Below are 13660 nucleotides of genomic sequence, written 5' to 3'. Positions count from 1 at the left end.
ACACACACACCTTATTGTCCTATACCACCAGAATATTCTATTATGTCAAATATTGCCTGGTTTGTGCATGAAGGACTGTTTGTGTTTTTGTGTGGATGTGGTCATTTTATACACACAGATAGTGGCCCAATTACGAGCTCCGCTGTGTCGTTGCAACGTGGAGAGAGAGAGCGTGTGTGTGTGTGTGTGTGTGTGTGTGTGTGTGTGTGTGTGTGTGTGTGTGTGTGTGTGTGTGTGTGTGTGTGTGTGTGTGTCGGTGAGCACCAGCATAGGAGGGAGAGGAGAAAAGACAGCTCTACGACGTGCTCTTTTGGAATCAGAACGGAGTGCTGTGCTGCCTCTGTCTCTCTTTTTCCTCCGTTATCTCCCTTCTCTCTCCCATATGCGCTCTCTCTCTCTCCCCCTCATCTTCTCCTTCTCCTCCCTTCCTCGGTTGTAACCGTGCGGTTGCCAAGAGAGCTGTAGTACAGTAGCGACTGTAACTAGGTACGAGCTCCGGGACATTTCTCCCGGTCTCAAGAGCCTGAATGTCGACCAGCGGCTCCAGCTCCCCGTCACGGAAGGACTTCGATGTGAAGCAAATCCTCCGAAGCCGATGGAGGTGGTTCGGTCACCCGGCTGTTCCCCCGCCAGGAGACTTCTTTACCGGGAGAGGAGCGGGGGCCAGCCCCGGAGAGTACCACAGCCCCTCTGTTAGTGGCTGTTCTACCGGTAACGGAACCGTTAACGGCGCCGGTACAGGAAATAACTGTCTAGTAGCAGTTGGAACTAGTGGTAACGGCAGTTGTAGTGGCAATAGTTCATGCAACGCCAACAACAGAAAGTTTATGGATCATTCTGTTGGGAGTCCCACTGATAACCTCCCGGTAACACCGTTTGTAGCCGCGGCAGCTGAACATTCCTCTTGTCCGCGGTCATTCAACCAACCGGAGTGGGTCGACCCGTTGTCTTTCTCTCACTCTCGGCCGGTGACAGACACAGAGCGCCCCGGGGTGGGCTCATCGCTTCTCCAACCGCCGGTACCGGAGGCGTCTGTTCCCGCGGCTGAAGAGGAGACGGGACTGACGGGAACCGAGATTAATAACAACCACGACGACACTGCCTCCAGCTCCTGCAGGTATGAGGAGAATGAGACGAGTTTAGTCTAATTTCCCCTCTTGGTGCTTTAACATGGACCTATGTTTCAGTGTACGTTTATAGCTTTAAACTTTCTGTTAGCTCGGCTCCTTTCTGTTAGCTAGGCTACTTTCTGTTAGCTAGACTACTTTCTGTTAGCTAGACTCCTTTCTGTTAGCTAGCCTCCTTTCTGTTAGCTAGCCTCCTTTCTGTTAGCTAGACTCCTTTCTGTTAGCTAGCCTCCTTTCTGTTAGCTAGCCTCCTTTCTGTTAGCTAGCCTCCTTTCTGTTAGCTAGACTCCTTTCTGTTAGCTAGCCTCCTTTCTGTTAGCTAGCCTCCTTTCTGTTAGCTAGCCTCCTTTCTGTTAGCTAGCCTCCTTTCTGTTAGCTAGCCTCCTTTCTGTTAGCTAGCCTCCTTTCTGTTAGCTAGCCTCCTTTCTGTTAGCTAGGCTCCTTTCTGTTAGCTAGGCTCCTTTCTGTTAGCTAGGCTACTTTCTGTTAGCTAGACTCCTTTCTGTTAGCTAGACTCCTTTCTGTTAGCTAGACTCCTTTCTGTTAGCTAGCCTCCTTTCTGTTAGCTAGCCTCCTTTCTGTTAGCTAGACTCCTTTCTGTTAGCTAGACTCCTTTCTGTTAGCTAGCCTCCTTTCTGTTAGCTAGCCTCCTTTCTGTTAGCTAGCCTCCTTTCTGTTAGCTAGACTCCTTTCTGTTAGCTAGCCTCCTTTCTGTTAGCTAGACTCCTTTCTGTTAGCTAGGCTACTTTCTGTTAGCTAGACTACTTTCTGTTAGCTAGACTACTTTCTGTTAGCTAGCCTCCTTTCTGTTAGCTAGGCTCCTTTCTGTTAGCTAGGCTCCTTTCTGTTAGCTAGGCTACTTTCTGTTAGCTAGACTCCTTTCTGTTAGCTAGACTCCTTTCTGTTAGCTAGACTCCTTTCTGTTAGCTAGCCTCCTTTCTGTTAGCTAGCCTCCTTTCTGTTAGCTAGACTCCTTTCTGTTAGCTAGACTCCTTTCTGTTAGCTAGCCTCCTTTCTGTTAGCTAGCCTCCTTTCTGTTAGCTAGCCTCCTTTCTGTTAGCTAGACTCCTTTCTGTTAGCTAGCCTCCTTTCTGTTAGCTAGACTCCTTTCTGTTAGCTAGGCTACTTTCTGTTAGCTAGACTACTTTCTGTTAGCTAGACTACTTTCTGTTAGCTAGCCTCCTTTCTGTTAGCTAGCCTCCTTTCTGTTAGCTAGGCTCCTTTCTGTTAGCTAGACTCCTTTCTGTTAGCTAGACTCCTTTCTGTTAGCTAGACTCCTTTCTGTTAGCTAGACTCCTTTCTGTTAGCTAGACTCCTTTCTGTTAGCTAGGCTCCTTTCTGTTAGCTAGGCTCCTTTCTGTTAGCTAGGCTCCTTTCTGTTAGCTAGGCTCCTTTCTGTTAGCTAGGCTCCTTTCTGTTAGCTAGGCTCCTTTCTGTTAGCTAGACTCCTTTCTGTTAGCTAGACTCCTTTCTGTTAGCTAGACTCCTTTCTGTTAGCTAGACTCCTTTCTGTTAGCTAGACTCCTTTCTGTTAGCTAGACTCCTTTCTGTTAGCTAGACTCCTTTCTGTTAGCTAGACTCCTTTCTGTTAGCTAGACTCCTTTCTGTTAGCTAGACTCCTTTCTGTTAGCTAGACTCCTTTCTGTTAGCTAGCCTACTTTCTGTTAGCTAGCCTACTTTCTGTTAGCTAGCCTACTTTCTGTTAGCTAGCCTACTTTCTGTTAGCTAGACTCCTTTCTGTTAGGCTCCTTTCTGTTAGCTAGGCTCCTTTCTGTTAGCTAGGCTCCTTTCTGTTAGCTAGGCTCCTTTCTGTTAGCTAGGCTCCTTTCTGTTAGCTAGGCTCCTTTCTGTTAGCTAGGCTCCTTTCTGTTAGCTAGGCTCCTTTCTGTTAGCTAGACTCCTTTCTGTTAGCTAGACTCCTTTCTGTTAGCTAGACTCCTTTCTGTTAGCTAGACTCCTTTCTGTTAGCTAGACTCCTTTCTGTTAGCTAGACTCCTTTCTGTTAGCTAGCCTACTTTCTGTTAGCTAGCCTACTTTCTGTTAGCTAGACTCCTTTCTGTTAGCTAGACTCCTTTCTGTTAGACTCCTTTCTGTTAGCTAGGCTACTTTCTGTTAGCTAGGCTACTTTCTGTTAGCTAGCCCACTTTCTGTTAGCTAGCCTACTTTCTGTTAGCTAGACTCCTTTCTGTTAGCTAGACTCCTTTCTGTTAGCTAGACTCCTTTCTGTTAGCTAGACTCCTTTCTGTTAGCTAGACTCCTTTCTGTTAGCTAGACTCCTTTCTGTTAGCTAGCCTACTTTCTGTTAGCTAGCCTACTTTCTGTTAGCTAGACTCCTTTCTGTTAGCTAGACTCCTTTCTGTTAGACTCCTTTCTGTTAGCTAGGCTACTTTCTGTTAGCTAGGCTACTTTCTGTTAGCTAGCCCACTTTCTGTTAGCTAGCCTACTTTCTGTTAGCTAGCCTCCTTTCTGTTAGCTAGCCTCCTTTCTGTTAGCTAGCCTCCTTTCTGTTAGCTAGCTAACAGAAAGGAGGGGGGGGGGGAAATGACATTGACTATCCCTTTTGAGCATGGTGAAGTTTTTAATTACACTTTGGATGGTGTATCAATACACCCAGTCAGTACAAGAATACAGGCGTCCTTCCTAACTCAGTTGCCGGAGAGGAAGGAAACCGCTCAGGGATTTCACCATGAGGCCAGTGGTGACTATATAACAGTTACAGACTTTAATGGCTGTGATAGGAGAACACTGAGGATGGATCAACAACATTGTAGTTACTCCACAATATTAACCTAAATGACAAAGGTGCTTCTACAAAGTATTGACTCAAGGGTGCAAATACTTATGTAAATGAGACATAATGAGTCATTATGGGGTATTGCGTGTCGATCCATTTTAAATTCAGGTTCAACAAAATGTGGAACAAGTCAAGGGGTGTGAATACTGTCTGAATCTGTGAATGGATATCCAGTCTGATGGAGGAGTCTTCTAAAGGAATGGACTCTGTCTCTCTCTCTCTCCGTCTCTCTCTCTCTCTCTCTCTCCGTCTCTCCGTCTCTCCGTCTCTCCGTCTCTCCGTCTCTCCGTCTCTCCGTCTCTCCGTCCGTCTGTCCGTCTGTCCGTCCGTCTGTCTGTCCGTCTGTCTCCCAGGGGCGAAAATCTGATATCAACTTTGGAGGGGACAATTACATGAAATTGTCTCAAGAGCAATTCCTGAGGGGGACACCAGAAGTAGTGCTGTAACACATAGCCTACATTGTAATATGGTAAATGTATATTGAGGAACCAAAGAAATAAGGTGTTTGCCGTCCTCCTAACTACCGGTACCCAAAACTACACAACTAATCACAACAGCAATACCATTGCCTTTAACAAATCTTAGTTCAGTCACCAGTTTAAGTTGAGAGTGGGGGTATCCATGGCATTTTCCAATTATGTTCCTATTTTACAAGTTAAAAAAATGGAGAACCTTTCATAATGTTGCCAAACAAAGACTCAACAAACTTACCTGAGACTCCCTGTCTCTGCCAGTCTGTCCCTGCATATCTGTCCCCAACTCTGCTGTCTGTGTGCCATCTGTTGCCTGCTCTGCCTAATGACATCATTGTGAAACATTTCCATTAGAATTTAATTTCTTTCTTATGAACATTTTATCAACTAGTCTTTGAGATATTAGGCTACTAGGGTTCTTACTATGCGTTTTGGTGTATTGAAAAATACTCTGATGTCCGTCTTTTATTTTTCTGCTATTTTTCTACCTGGCTGGCTGGCTGGCTGGCTGGCTACACACACACACAGTGTGTAGGTTATTTACAGTAGGAGATGGGCTTCTATCATCTTCAATCATTCTATTTGGGCTTCGATCTAAAAGGTAGCTAGCAAATGTGAAACGGATTAAAATGACAAGAGTTGACAGCTGTATGACTTCACCATTTACACAATATACGACGCCACATAAATGGAATAGGTACTAGCTAGCTTAATAGTTAATATTTGCCCGCTAGCTCTGCATATTCAGCTAGTGTGTGTGCGCGATTGACTGGATTAACCTCACGTCAGTTACGTGCATTGAGTGCCTTTCAGACAGTAGATACGACCCCTCTGTTACCTAGCAAGCTAAGGAACTGGCAGTGGATCAAACCATTGTGAGGCAAAGGGTGGGGGGGTCGCAATCTTTTGAAACTTAAAAATGCGCTATTAAGTGTCTATAATCAGCACAATTGCTTTCATTGCGTATTATTAATATTATTTAAATTACATAGTTATGTTTCAGTGATATATAGGGGGGGACAAATCATATTTTTCCCAGGATGGGGGGGTCGTGTCCCCCCCGTCCCCCCCGGGATTTCCGCCCCTGCTCTCTCCATCCCTCTCTCTGTCTGTCTCTCTCCATCCCTCTCTCTGTCTGTCTCTCTCCGTCTGTCCATATAAAGGCTGCTTTGGGAGCCATGATGGAGCTGAAGACTTGTTCACACACACACACACAGACTTATTCACTCACAATGACTCACCCACAGATGGACAGACTAGCCGAGATGCGTTTTGTCTTCCAAACTGCCACTGCTGAATATAGTGTCAAAGCCATTCTGGCTCAGTGCTCTGCTCAGTTTCCCTTTTGTTAGTAAAGATATGGAGAAACTGGGAGCCATTTTGGGGGGGGGTTGGGGCAGACTAAAGTGCAGTGTGTGTGTCGTCCTATGGTCTTGGTTGCCGTAGACTGACAAATTAAAACACTATCTTGAAAGTATGTGTGATGTTGTGTACTTCTTGTCTTTCTCTCGCAGGTTAAATAAAGGCGATAAAATAAATACTGTGTGTGTGTGTGTGTGTGTGTGTGTGTGTGTAGGACTTCCAACAGCAGTGCGACGCTGTCCTCGTGCGTGTCGATGGAACCGTGCGCGTCCCCCGGCGAGTGTGTGTACGCGGCTCACACACACGCAGACCTGATCTTCAGCAAGATGGAGACCTACCTCCGGACCAAGCAGCTGTGTGATGTCACTCTGGTGGCAGGGGACAGGAGGATACCTGCTCACAGGTAACGCACGCACGCACACACACACACACACACACAAACACACACACGCGCAGGAGCGCACACGCACGCACGCACGCACGCACGCACGCACACACACACACACACACACACAGGCAGGAGCGAGCACACACATACACACACACGCACACACGCAGGAGCACACACACACACACAGACACACACACACACAGGCAGGAGCGAGCACACACACACAGACATATACAGTTGAAGTCGGAAGTTTACATGCATACACTTAGGTTGGAGTCATTTAAAACTTGTTTTTCATTCCACAAATTTATTCTTAACAAACTATAGTCGGTTATTGGTTATTGGTAGTTTGGTCAGGATGTGGCAGCGGGTATTTGTTTTATATGGTTCGGGGGGTTATGTGTATGTAGAGGGGTGTTTTATTTATGGTTTCCGGGGTGGGTTTTGGTGTTCTAGGTTTTTTCTAGTTTGTATATTTCTTTGTTGGCCTGGTGTGGCTCTCGATCAGGAACAGCTGTACATCGTTGTTCCTGTTTTCACCTGTCTCATTGTGGGTAGTTGTATTTGCACTGCTGTTGTTTAGCAAATCTGTTAACTGTCGTTCTTTTGTTTGTTTTTCCGTGTCCGCTTTAATAAATATAATTATTAATCACGCAACCCGCTGCGCCTCTACATTACGACACCCGTGACAATATCCACAGTTAAACGAGTCCTATATCGACATAACCCGAAAGGCCGCTCGGCAAGGAAGAAGCCACTGCTCCAAAACCGCCATAAAAAAGCCAAACTACGGTCTGCAACTGCACATGGGGACAAAGATTGTACTTTTTGGAGAAATGTCCTCTGGTCTGATGAAACAAAAATAGAACTGTTTGGCCATAATGACCATCGTTATGTTTGGAGGAAAAAGGGGGAGGCTTGCAAGCCGAGGGACACCATCCCAACCGTGAAGCATGGGGGTGGCAGCATCATGTTGTGGGGGTGCTTTGCTGTAGGAGAGACTGGTGCACTTCACAAAATAGATGGCATCATGAGGGGGGAAAATTATGTGGATATATTGAAGCAACAAGACATAAGTCAGGAAGTTAAAGCTTGGTCACAAATGGGTCTTCCAAATGGACAATGACCCAAAGCATACTTCCAAAGTTGTGGCAAAATGACTTAAGGACAACAAAGTCAAGGTATTGGAGTGGCCATCACAAAGCCCTGACCTCAATCACATAGAAAATTTGTGGGCAGAACTGAAAAAGCTTGTGCGAGCAAGGAGGCCTACAAACCTGACTCAGTTACACCAGCTCTGTCAGGAGGAATGGGACAGAATTCACCCAACTTATTGTGTGAAGCTTGTGGAAGGCTACCCGAAACGTTTGACCCAAGTTAAACAATTTAAAGGCAATGCTACCAAATACTAATTGAGTGTATGTAAACTTCTGACCCACTGGGAATGTGATGAAAGAAATAAAAGCTGAAATAAATAATTCTCTCTACTATTATTCTGACATTTCACATTCTTAAAATAAAGTGGTGATCCTAACTGACCTAAAACAGGGAATTTATACTGGGATTAAATGTCAGGAATTGTGAAAAACGGAGTTTTAAATGTATTTGGCTAAGGTGTATGTAAACTTCTGACTCACTGCACACACACACACACACACACACACACACACACACACACACACACACACGTATAAATATATAATTATAAATATGACATTGTAATCTAACACACAGCTTTATCATCTTCTTCTTGATCTCTATTTTTAACTTTTCACATTTATTCCATATCTGACTTCCCCCTTTTTACCTCCTGAGAAACCAGTAAACGAACCAGTAAACGAACCAGTAAACGAACCAGTAAACGAACCAGTAAACGAACCAGTAAACGAACCAGTAAACAAACCAGTAAACGAACCAGTAAACGAACCAGTAAACAAACCAGTAAACAAACCAGTAAACATGCCCCTGTTTTGATTTTGTACTTCGGGAAAGTACTCAGACCCCCCCCCCCTTGACTGTTTCCACATTTAATGTAACTTTTTTTAATGTGACATCTATTCTAAAATGGATTAAATTAATACAGAGCCTCATCAATCTACACACGGTACCCCATAATGACAAAGCGAAAACCGGTTTTTAGAAACATTTTGCAAATGTATTAAAACTAAGAAACAGAAACACCTCATTTACATCAGTATTCAGATCCTTTGCTATGAGACTCAAAATTGAGCTCAGGTGCTTCCTGTTTCCATTGATCATCCTTGAGATGTTTCTACAACTTGATTGGAGTCCACCTGTGGTAAATTCAATTGATTTGGACATGATTTGGAAAGGCAAACACCTGTCTATATAAGGTCCCACAGTTGACAGTGCAAAAACCAAGCCATGAGGTCTGAAGGAATTGTCCGTAGAGCTTCGACACAGGATTGTGTCGGGGCACAGATCTGAGGAAGGGTACCAACAAAATGTATGCGGCATTTAAGGTCCCAAAGGTCCCAAAGAACACAGTGGCCTCCATCATTCTTAAATGGAATAAGTTTGGAACCACCGAGACTCTTCCTAGAACTGGCCGCCCGGCCAAACTGAGCAATCAGACGGGCAAGGGCCTTGGTCAGGGAGGTGACCAAGAACCCGATGGTCACTCTAACAGAGCTCCAGAGTTCCTCTATGGAGATGGGAGAACCTTCCAGAAGGACAACCATCTCAGCAGCACTCCACCAATCAGGCCTTTTTGGTAAAGTGGCCAGACGGAAGCCACTCCTCAGTAAAAGGCACGTCAGACCGCTTGGAGTTTGCCAAAAGGCACCTAAAGATTCTCAGACAATGAAACAAGCTTCTCTGGTCTGATGAAACCAAGATTGTGTCGTGTCTTTGCTATGCCGGATTAAGTGATATGACATGCTATTCTATAAAATAATTTCTCTGTAATTAATATTACCTGATTTTAAACTAATCATGTAAATGTAATTAACTAGAAAGTCGGGGGCACCACGAAAGAATGTTTATAGAGATGTTACCTTCCGAATAAACTCTTAAAGACCTAGTAATCTTTTACATCAATTAGCAGTCAATATTTAATCGTCACCTTATTTCAGTCTCATCTGAAAGTTGTAAATTCTTGGTTTTATCTTCACGAACCCTGGCTAACAAGTTGAATCAGCAATACAACATTTGGTTTAATTATTTATTTACTAAATACCTAAATAATCACACAGAATTACACATACACAGGATGGGTCATACATTGATTACTAATTATGTCATAAAGGAAAACGTCCCTAGTGGACAGAACCGATATGACGGCTGGTTACACAAAGAAAGGGGGGTTGGGTTTTGAATGAAAGCGCTGGAAGACTGAGGAACAAAGGAATTTGGTCTCTGATCGGACCTTGTAAAAGCTATGCTATCGTAAATACAGAATCGTACGCATTCTAAATAACCGCACGTTTTGGAAAAGGAAAAATGCAAGAAATATTTACTCTTAGCTGCGCTTTCAATAGGTTGGTCGTAGATGGAAGGCCAACAGAGGTCTTCCTGTCCTCTGAAGAATGTCTGGTAGAACGGATATGTTGTAGTACCGTCGTGTGCTTGGTAGAAGAGATACTTTGTCCGTCCTTTCCCTAGCCCACGTTTACAGCTGCTGCTGCTCACTCAACGGCTAGGAGGTATCACTACTTTAGTGAATAAGAGTTCAAAGGTCATACCAAGTTGCCGTACTGATACTCTAGAACCTCACTGAACTGATATTCTAGAACCGTACTGGACTGATATTCTAGAACCGTACTGGACTGATACTCTAGAACCGTACTGGACTGATATTCTAGAACCGTACCGGACTGATATTCTAGAACCGTACTGGACTGATATTCTAGAACCGCACTGGACTGATATTCCAGAACCGTACTGGACTGATATTCTAGAACCGTACTGGACTGATATTCTAGAACCGTACTGGACTGATATTCTAGAACCGTACCGGACTGATATTCTAGAACCGTACCTGACTGATATTCTAGAACCGTACCTGACTGATATTCTAGAACCGTACCTGACTGATATTCTAGAACCGTACCTGACTGATATTCTAGAACCGTACCGGACTGATATTCTAGAACCGCACTGGACTGATATTCTAGAACCGCACTGGACTGATATTCTAGAACCGCACTGGACTGATATTCTAGAACCGCACTGGACTGATATTCTAGAACCGCACTGGACTGATATTCTAGAACCGCACTGGACTGATATTCTAGAACCGCACTGGACTGATATTCTAGAACCGTACTGGACTGATATTCTAGAACCGTACTGGACTGATATTCTAGAACCGTACTGGACTGATATTCTAGAACCGTACCGGACTGATATTCTAGAACCGTACTGGACTGATATTCTAGAACCGTACCTGACTGATATTCTAGAACCGTACCTGACTGATATTCTAGAACCGTACATGGACTGATATTCTAGAACCGTACTGGACTGATATTCTAGAACCGCACTGGACTGATATTCTAGAACCGCACTGGACTGATATTCTAGAACCGCACTGGACTGATATTCTAGAACCGTACTGGACTGATATTCTAGAACTGTACTGGACTGATATTCTAGAACCTTACCTGACTGATATTCTAGAACCGTACTGGACTGATATTCTAGAACCGTACCTGACTGATATTCTAGAACCGTACTGGACTAATATTCTAGAACCTCACTGGACTGATATTCTAGAACCGTACTGGACTGAAGTTGGCTTAGTTCTGTAGTTTGATGTTAGCCCTTTTAAAGTCTGGGCCGTCGTCCTCACGTCCTCGTGAACACAAATGTTACATTTCGTTAATAGGGGCTTATGTCGTGGGGAGAGAAAGGGCGTGTTTCATAGTTTTTACAACCAATGTCTGTTCACTTGGGCGTGGCCACGGAGCGAACAGAATTTACCTCATGGAAACAATTCTCTCATTTTAGAAGCTAAAATTACATTTCATCTTTTCACAAATTGTTTCATATTTAAACCATTTAAATTGCACAACAATTCCATGTGAATCTGATAACTAGAATGTGTATACTTTCCCAGATACAGTTTGTGTCGTCCTGTCATCAGTCATAATGTCTCAGACACCAACTGATCTGACATCATATTCATTAAGTACCAACGCATATTTTCAACTGGTTCTATTACCGAAATATGGTTCCTTTCCCCCTACCTTTTTGATGTTACCAGACTCTCTCTATGTCAATAAAGGGCTTTCCAAGAGTCACTCTGTAGAGAGAGAGGGAGGGGTGGGGGGGTATTTATGGGGGTCATAAACCTGACCAACAGGCCAACGTCAGGACACTAAATTGAACTCTTTGGCCTGAATGCCAAGCTTCATGTCTGGAGGAAACCTGGCACCATCCCTACGGTGAAGCATGGCGGTGGCAGCATCATGCTGTGGGGATGTTTTTCCAGCAGCAGGGACTGGGAGACTAGTCAGGATCGAGGGAACGATGAATGGAGCAAAGTACAGAGAGATCCTTGATGAAAACCTGCTCCAGAGCGCTCAGGACCTCAGACTGGGGTGAAGGTTCACCTTCCAACAGGACAACGACCCTAAGCACACAGCCAAGACAACGCAGGAGTGGCTTCGGGACAAGTCTCTGAATGTCCTTGAGTGGCCCAACCAGAGCCTGGTCTTGAACCCGATCGAACATCTCTGGAGAGACCTGAAAATAGCTGTGCAGCGACGCTCCCCATCCAACCTGACAGAGCTTGAGAGGATCTGCAGAGAAGAATGGGAGAAACTCCCCAAATACAGGTGTGCCAAGCTTGTAGCGTCAAACCCAAGAAGACTCGAGGCTGTAATCGCTGCCAAAGGTGCTTCAACAAAGTCCTGAGTAAAGGGTCTGAATACTTATGGAAATGTATTTGTATGTTTAATTAAAACACATGTAAAAAGAAAAGAAGACTCTCGGTCGACCAAGATTTGGTTTTTAGTCGTGGACTCTAACACCCGGACTCACCCGGACTCACCCGGACTCACCCGGACACACCCGGACACACCCGGACACACCCGGACTCACCCGGACTCACCCGGACTCACCCGGACACACCCGGACTCACCCGGACTCACCCGGACTCACCCGGACACACCCGGACTCACCCGGACTCACCCAGACACACCCAGACACACCAGGCCTCTTTTCCCCCCTAATGCATCTCATTGTAAAGGGGAACTATAGATGACAGATGTCCTATATTGGTACTACAGAACATAACTGTCATTTCTCCTTCCATTTCCTCATTTCAGATTTAGTCCATGTTCTCCTCCTTTCTTCTGAAGAACATAGTTATATATATACACACACACACACACACACACACACACACACACACACACACACAGAACCAGTCAAAAGTGTGGACACACCTACTCATTCAAGGGTTTTTCTTTATTTTTACTATTTTCTACATTGTAGAATAATAGTGAAGACATCAACACTATGAAATAACACATATGGAATCATGTAGTAACCAAAAAAAAGTGTTAAACAAATCAAATATGTTTTATATTTTAGATTCTTCAAAGTGCCACCCTTTGCCTTGATGACAGCTTTGCACACTCTTGGCATTCTCTCAACCAGCTTCACCTGGAATGCTTTTCCAACAGTCTTGAAGGAGTTCCCCTCCTTCTCTCTGTCTTCTCTCTGTCTCCTTCTCTCTGTCTCCTTGTCTCTGTCTCCTTGTCTCTGTCTCCTTCTCTCTGTCTCCTTCTCTCTGTCTCCTTCTCTCTGTCTCCTTCTCTCTGTCTCCTTCTCTCTGTCTCCTTCTCTCTGTCTCTCTCTCTCTCTGTGTCTCTCTCTCTCTCTCTCTCTCTGTGTCTCTCTCTCTCTCTCTCTCTCTGTCTCTCGTTCTGTCTCTCTCGCTCTCGCTCTCGTTCTCTCTCTCGTTCTGTCTCTCTCTCTCTCTCTCTCTCTCTCTCTCTCTCTCTCTCTCTCGTTCTGTCTCTCTCTCTGTCTCATTCTCTCTGTGCTGAGAGGACTTATAGGTTATAGCCCCATGATAGTGGTATGAACCTCCTGAATTCCCCTCCCTTCCTCCCTGTCAGACTGGTCCTGTCGTCGGTGTCCGACTACTTTGCGGCCATGTTCACCAGTGACGTCAGAGAGGCCAAACAGGAAGAGGTTAAGATGGAGGGGGTGGACCCTGATGCATTGTGGGTGCTGGTGCAATACGCTTACACAGGTACACACAATTACACACAACCCCTGTGTAGGGCTCAGGACAAAATAAGTGTACTATATATATATATATATATATATATCACACACTCACTGGACAGTTTATTAGGTACACCACCCCGTACACCTAAATGGATGGTTCCTACAGACAGTGGGTCACGTGGACGTGGCTTGTTATATAAAGCAGGCAGACAGGCATCAAGACATTCAGTTACTGTTCCATTGAACTTTCGAATGGGCAACACGTGTGATCTAAGTGACTCTGAGCGTGGTGTGATGGACGGGGCCA

The 13660-nt window shown here is 44.8% G+C and overlaps 1 protein-coding gene across 1 annotated transcript; it reads left to right on the top strand.

Annotated features, from left to right (window-relative positions):
• Positions 1-247: 247 nt before the first annotated feature.
• LOC115185193 (kelch-like protein 5) lies at positions 248-13402 on the top strand (the record flags this gene model as incomplete). The annotated part of the gene is made up of 3 exons (XM_029745702.1): positions 248-1117; positions 5971-6159; positions 13239-13402. Coding segments are annotated over exons 1-3 (943 nt in total), but the record flags the coding sequence as incomplete, so codon positions are not given.
• Between the last annotated feature and the right edge of the window lie 258 nt (positions 13403-13660).

This window comes from Salmo trutta, unplaced genomic scaffold (genome assembly GCF_901001165.1).
Source record: "Salmo trutta unplaced genomic scaffold, fSalTru1.1, whole genome shotgun sequence".
Lineage (NCBI taxonomy): Eukaryota > Metazoa > Chordata > Actinopteri > Salmoniformes > Salmonidae > Salmo > Salmo trutta.
Note: the sequence above shows the minus strand (reverse complement) of the source record. Positions and strands in the feature narration are given on the sequence as shown.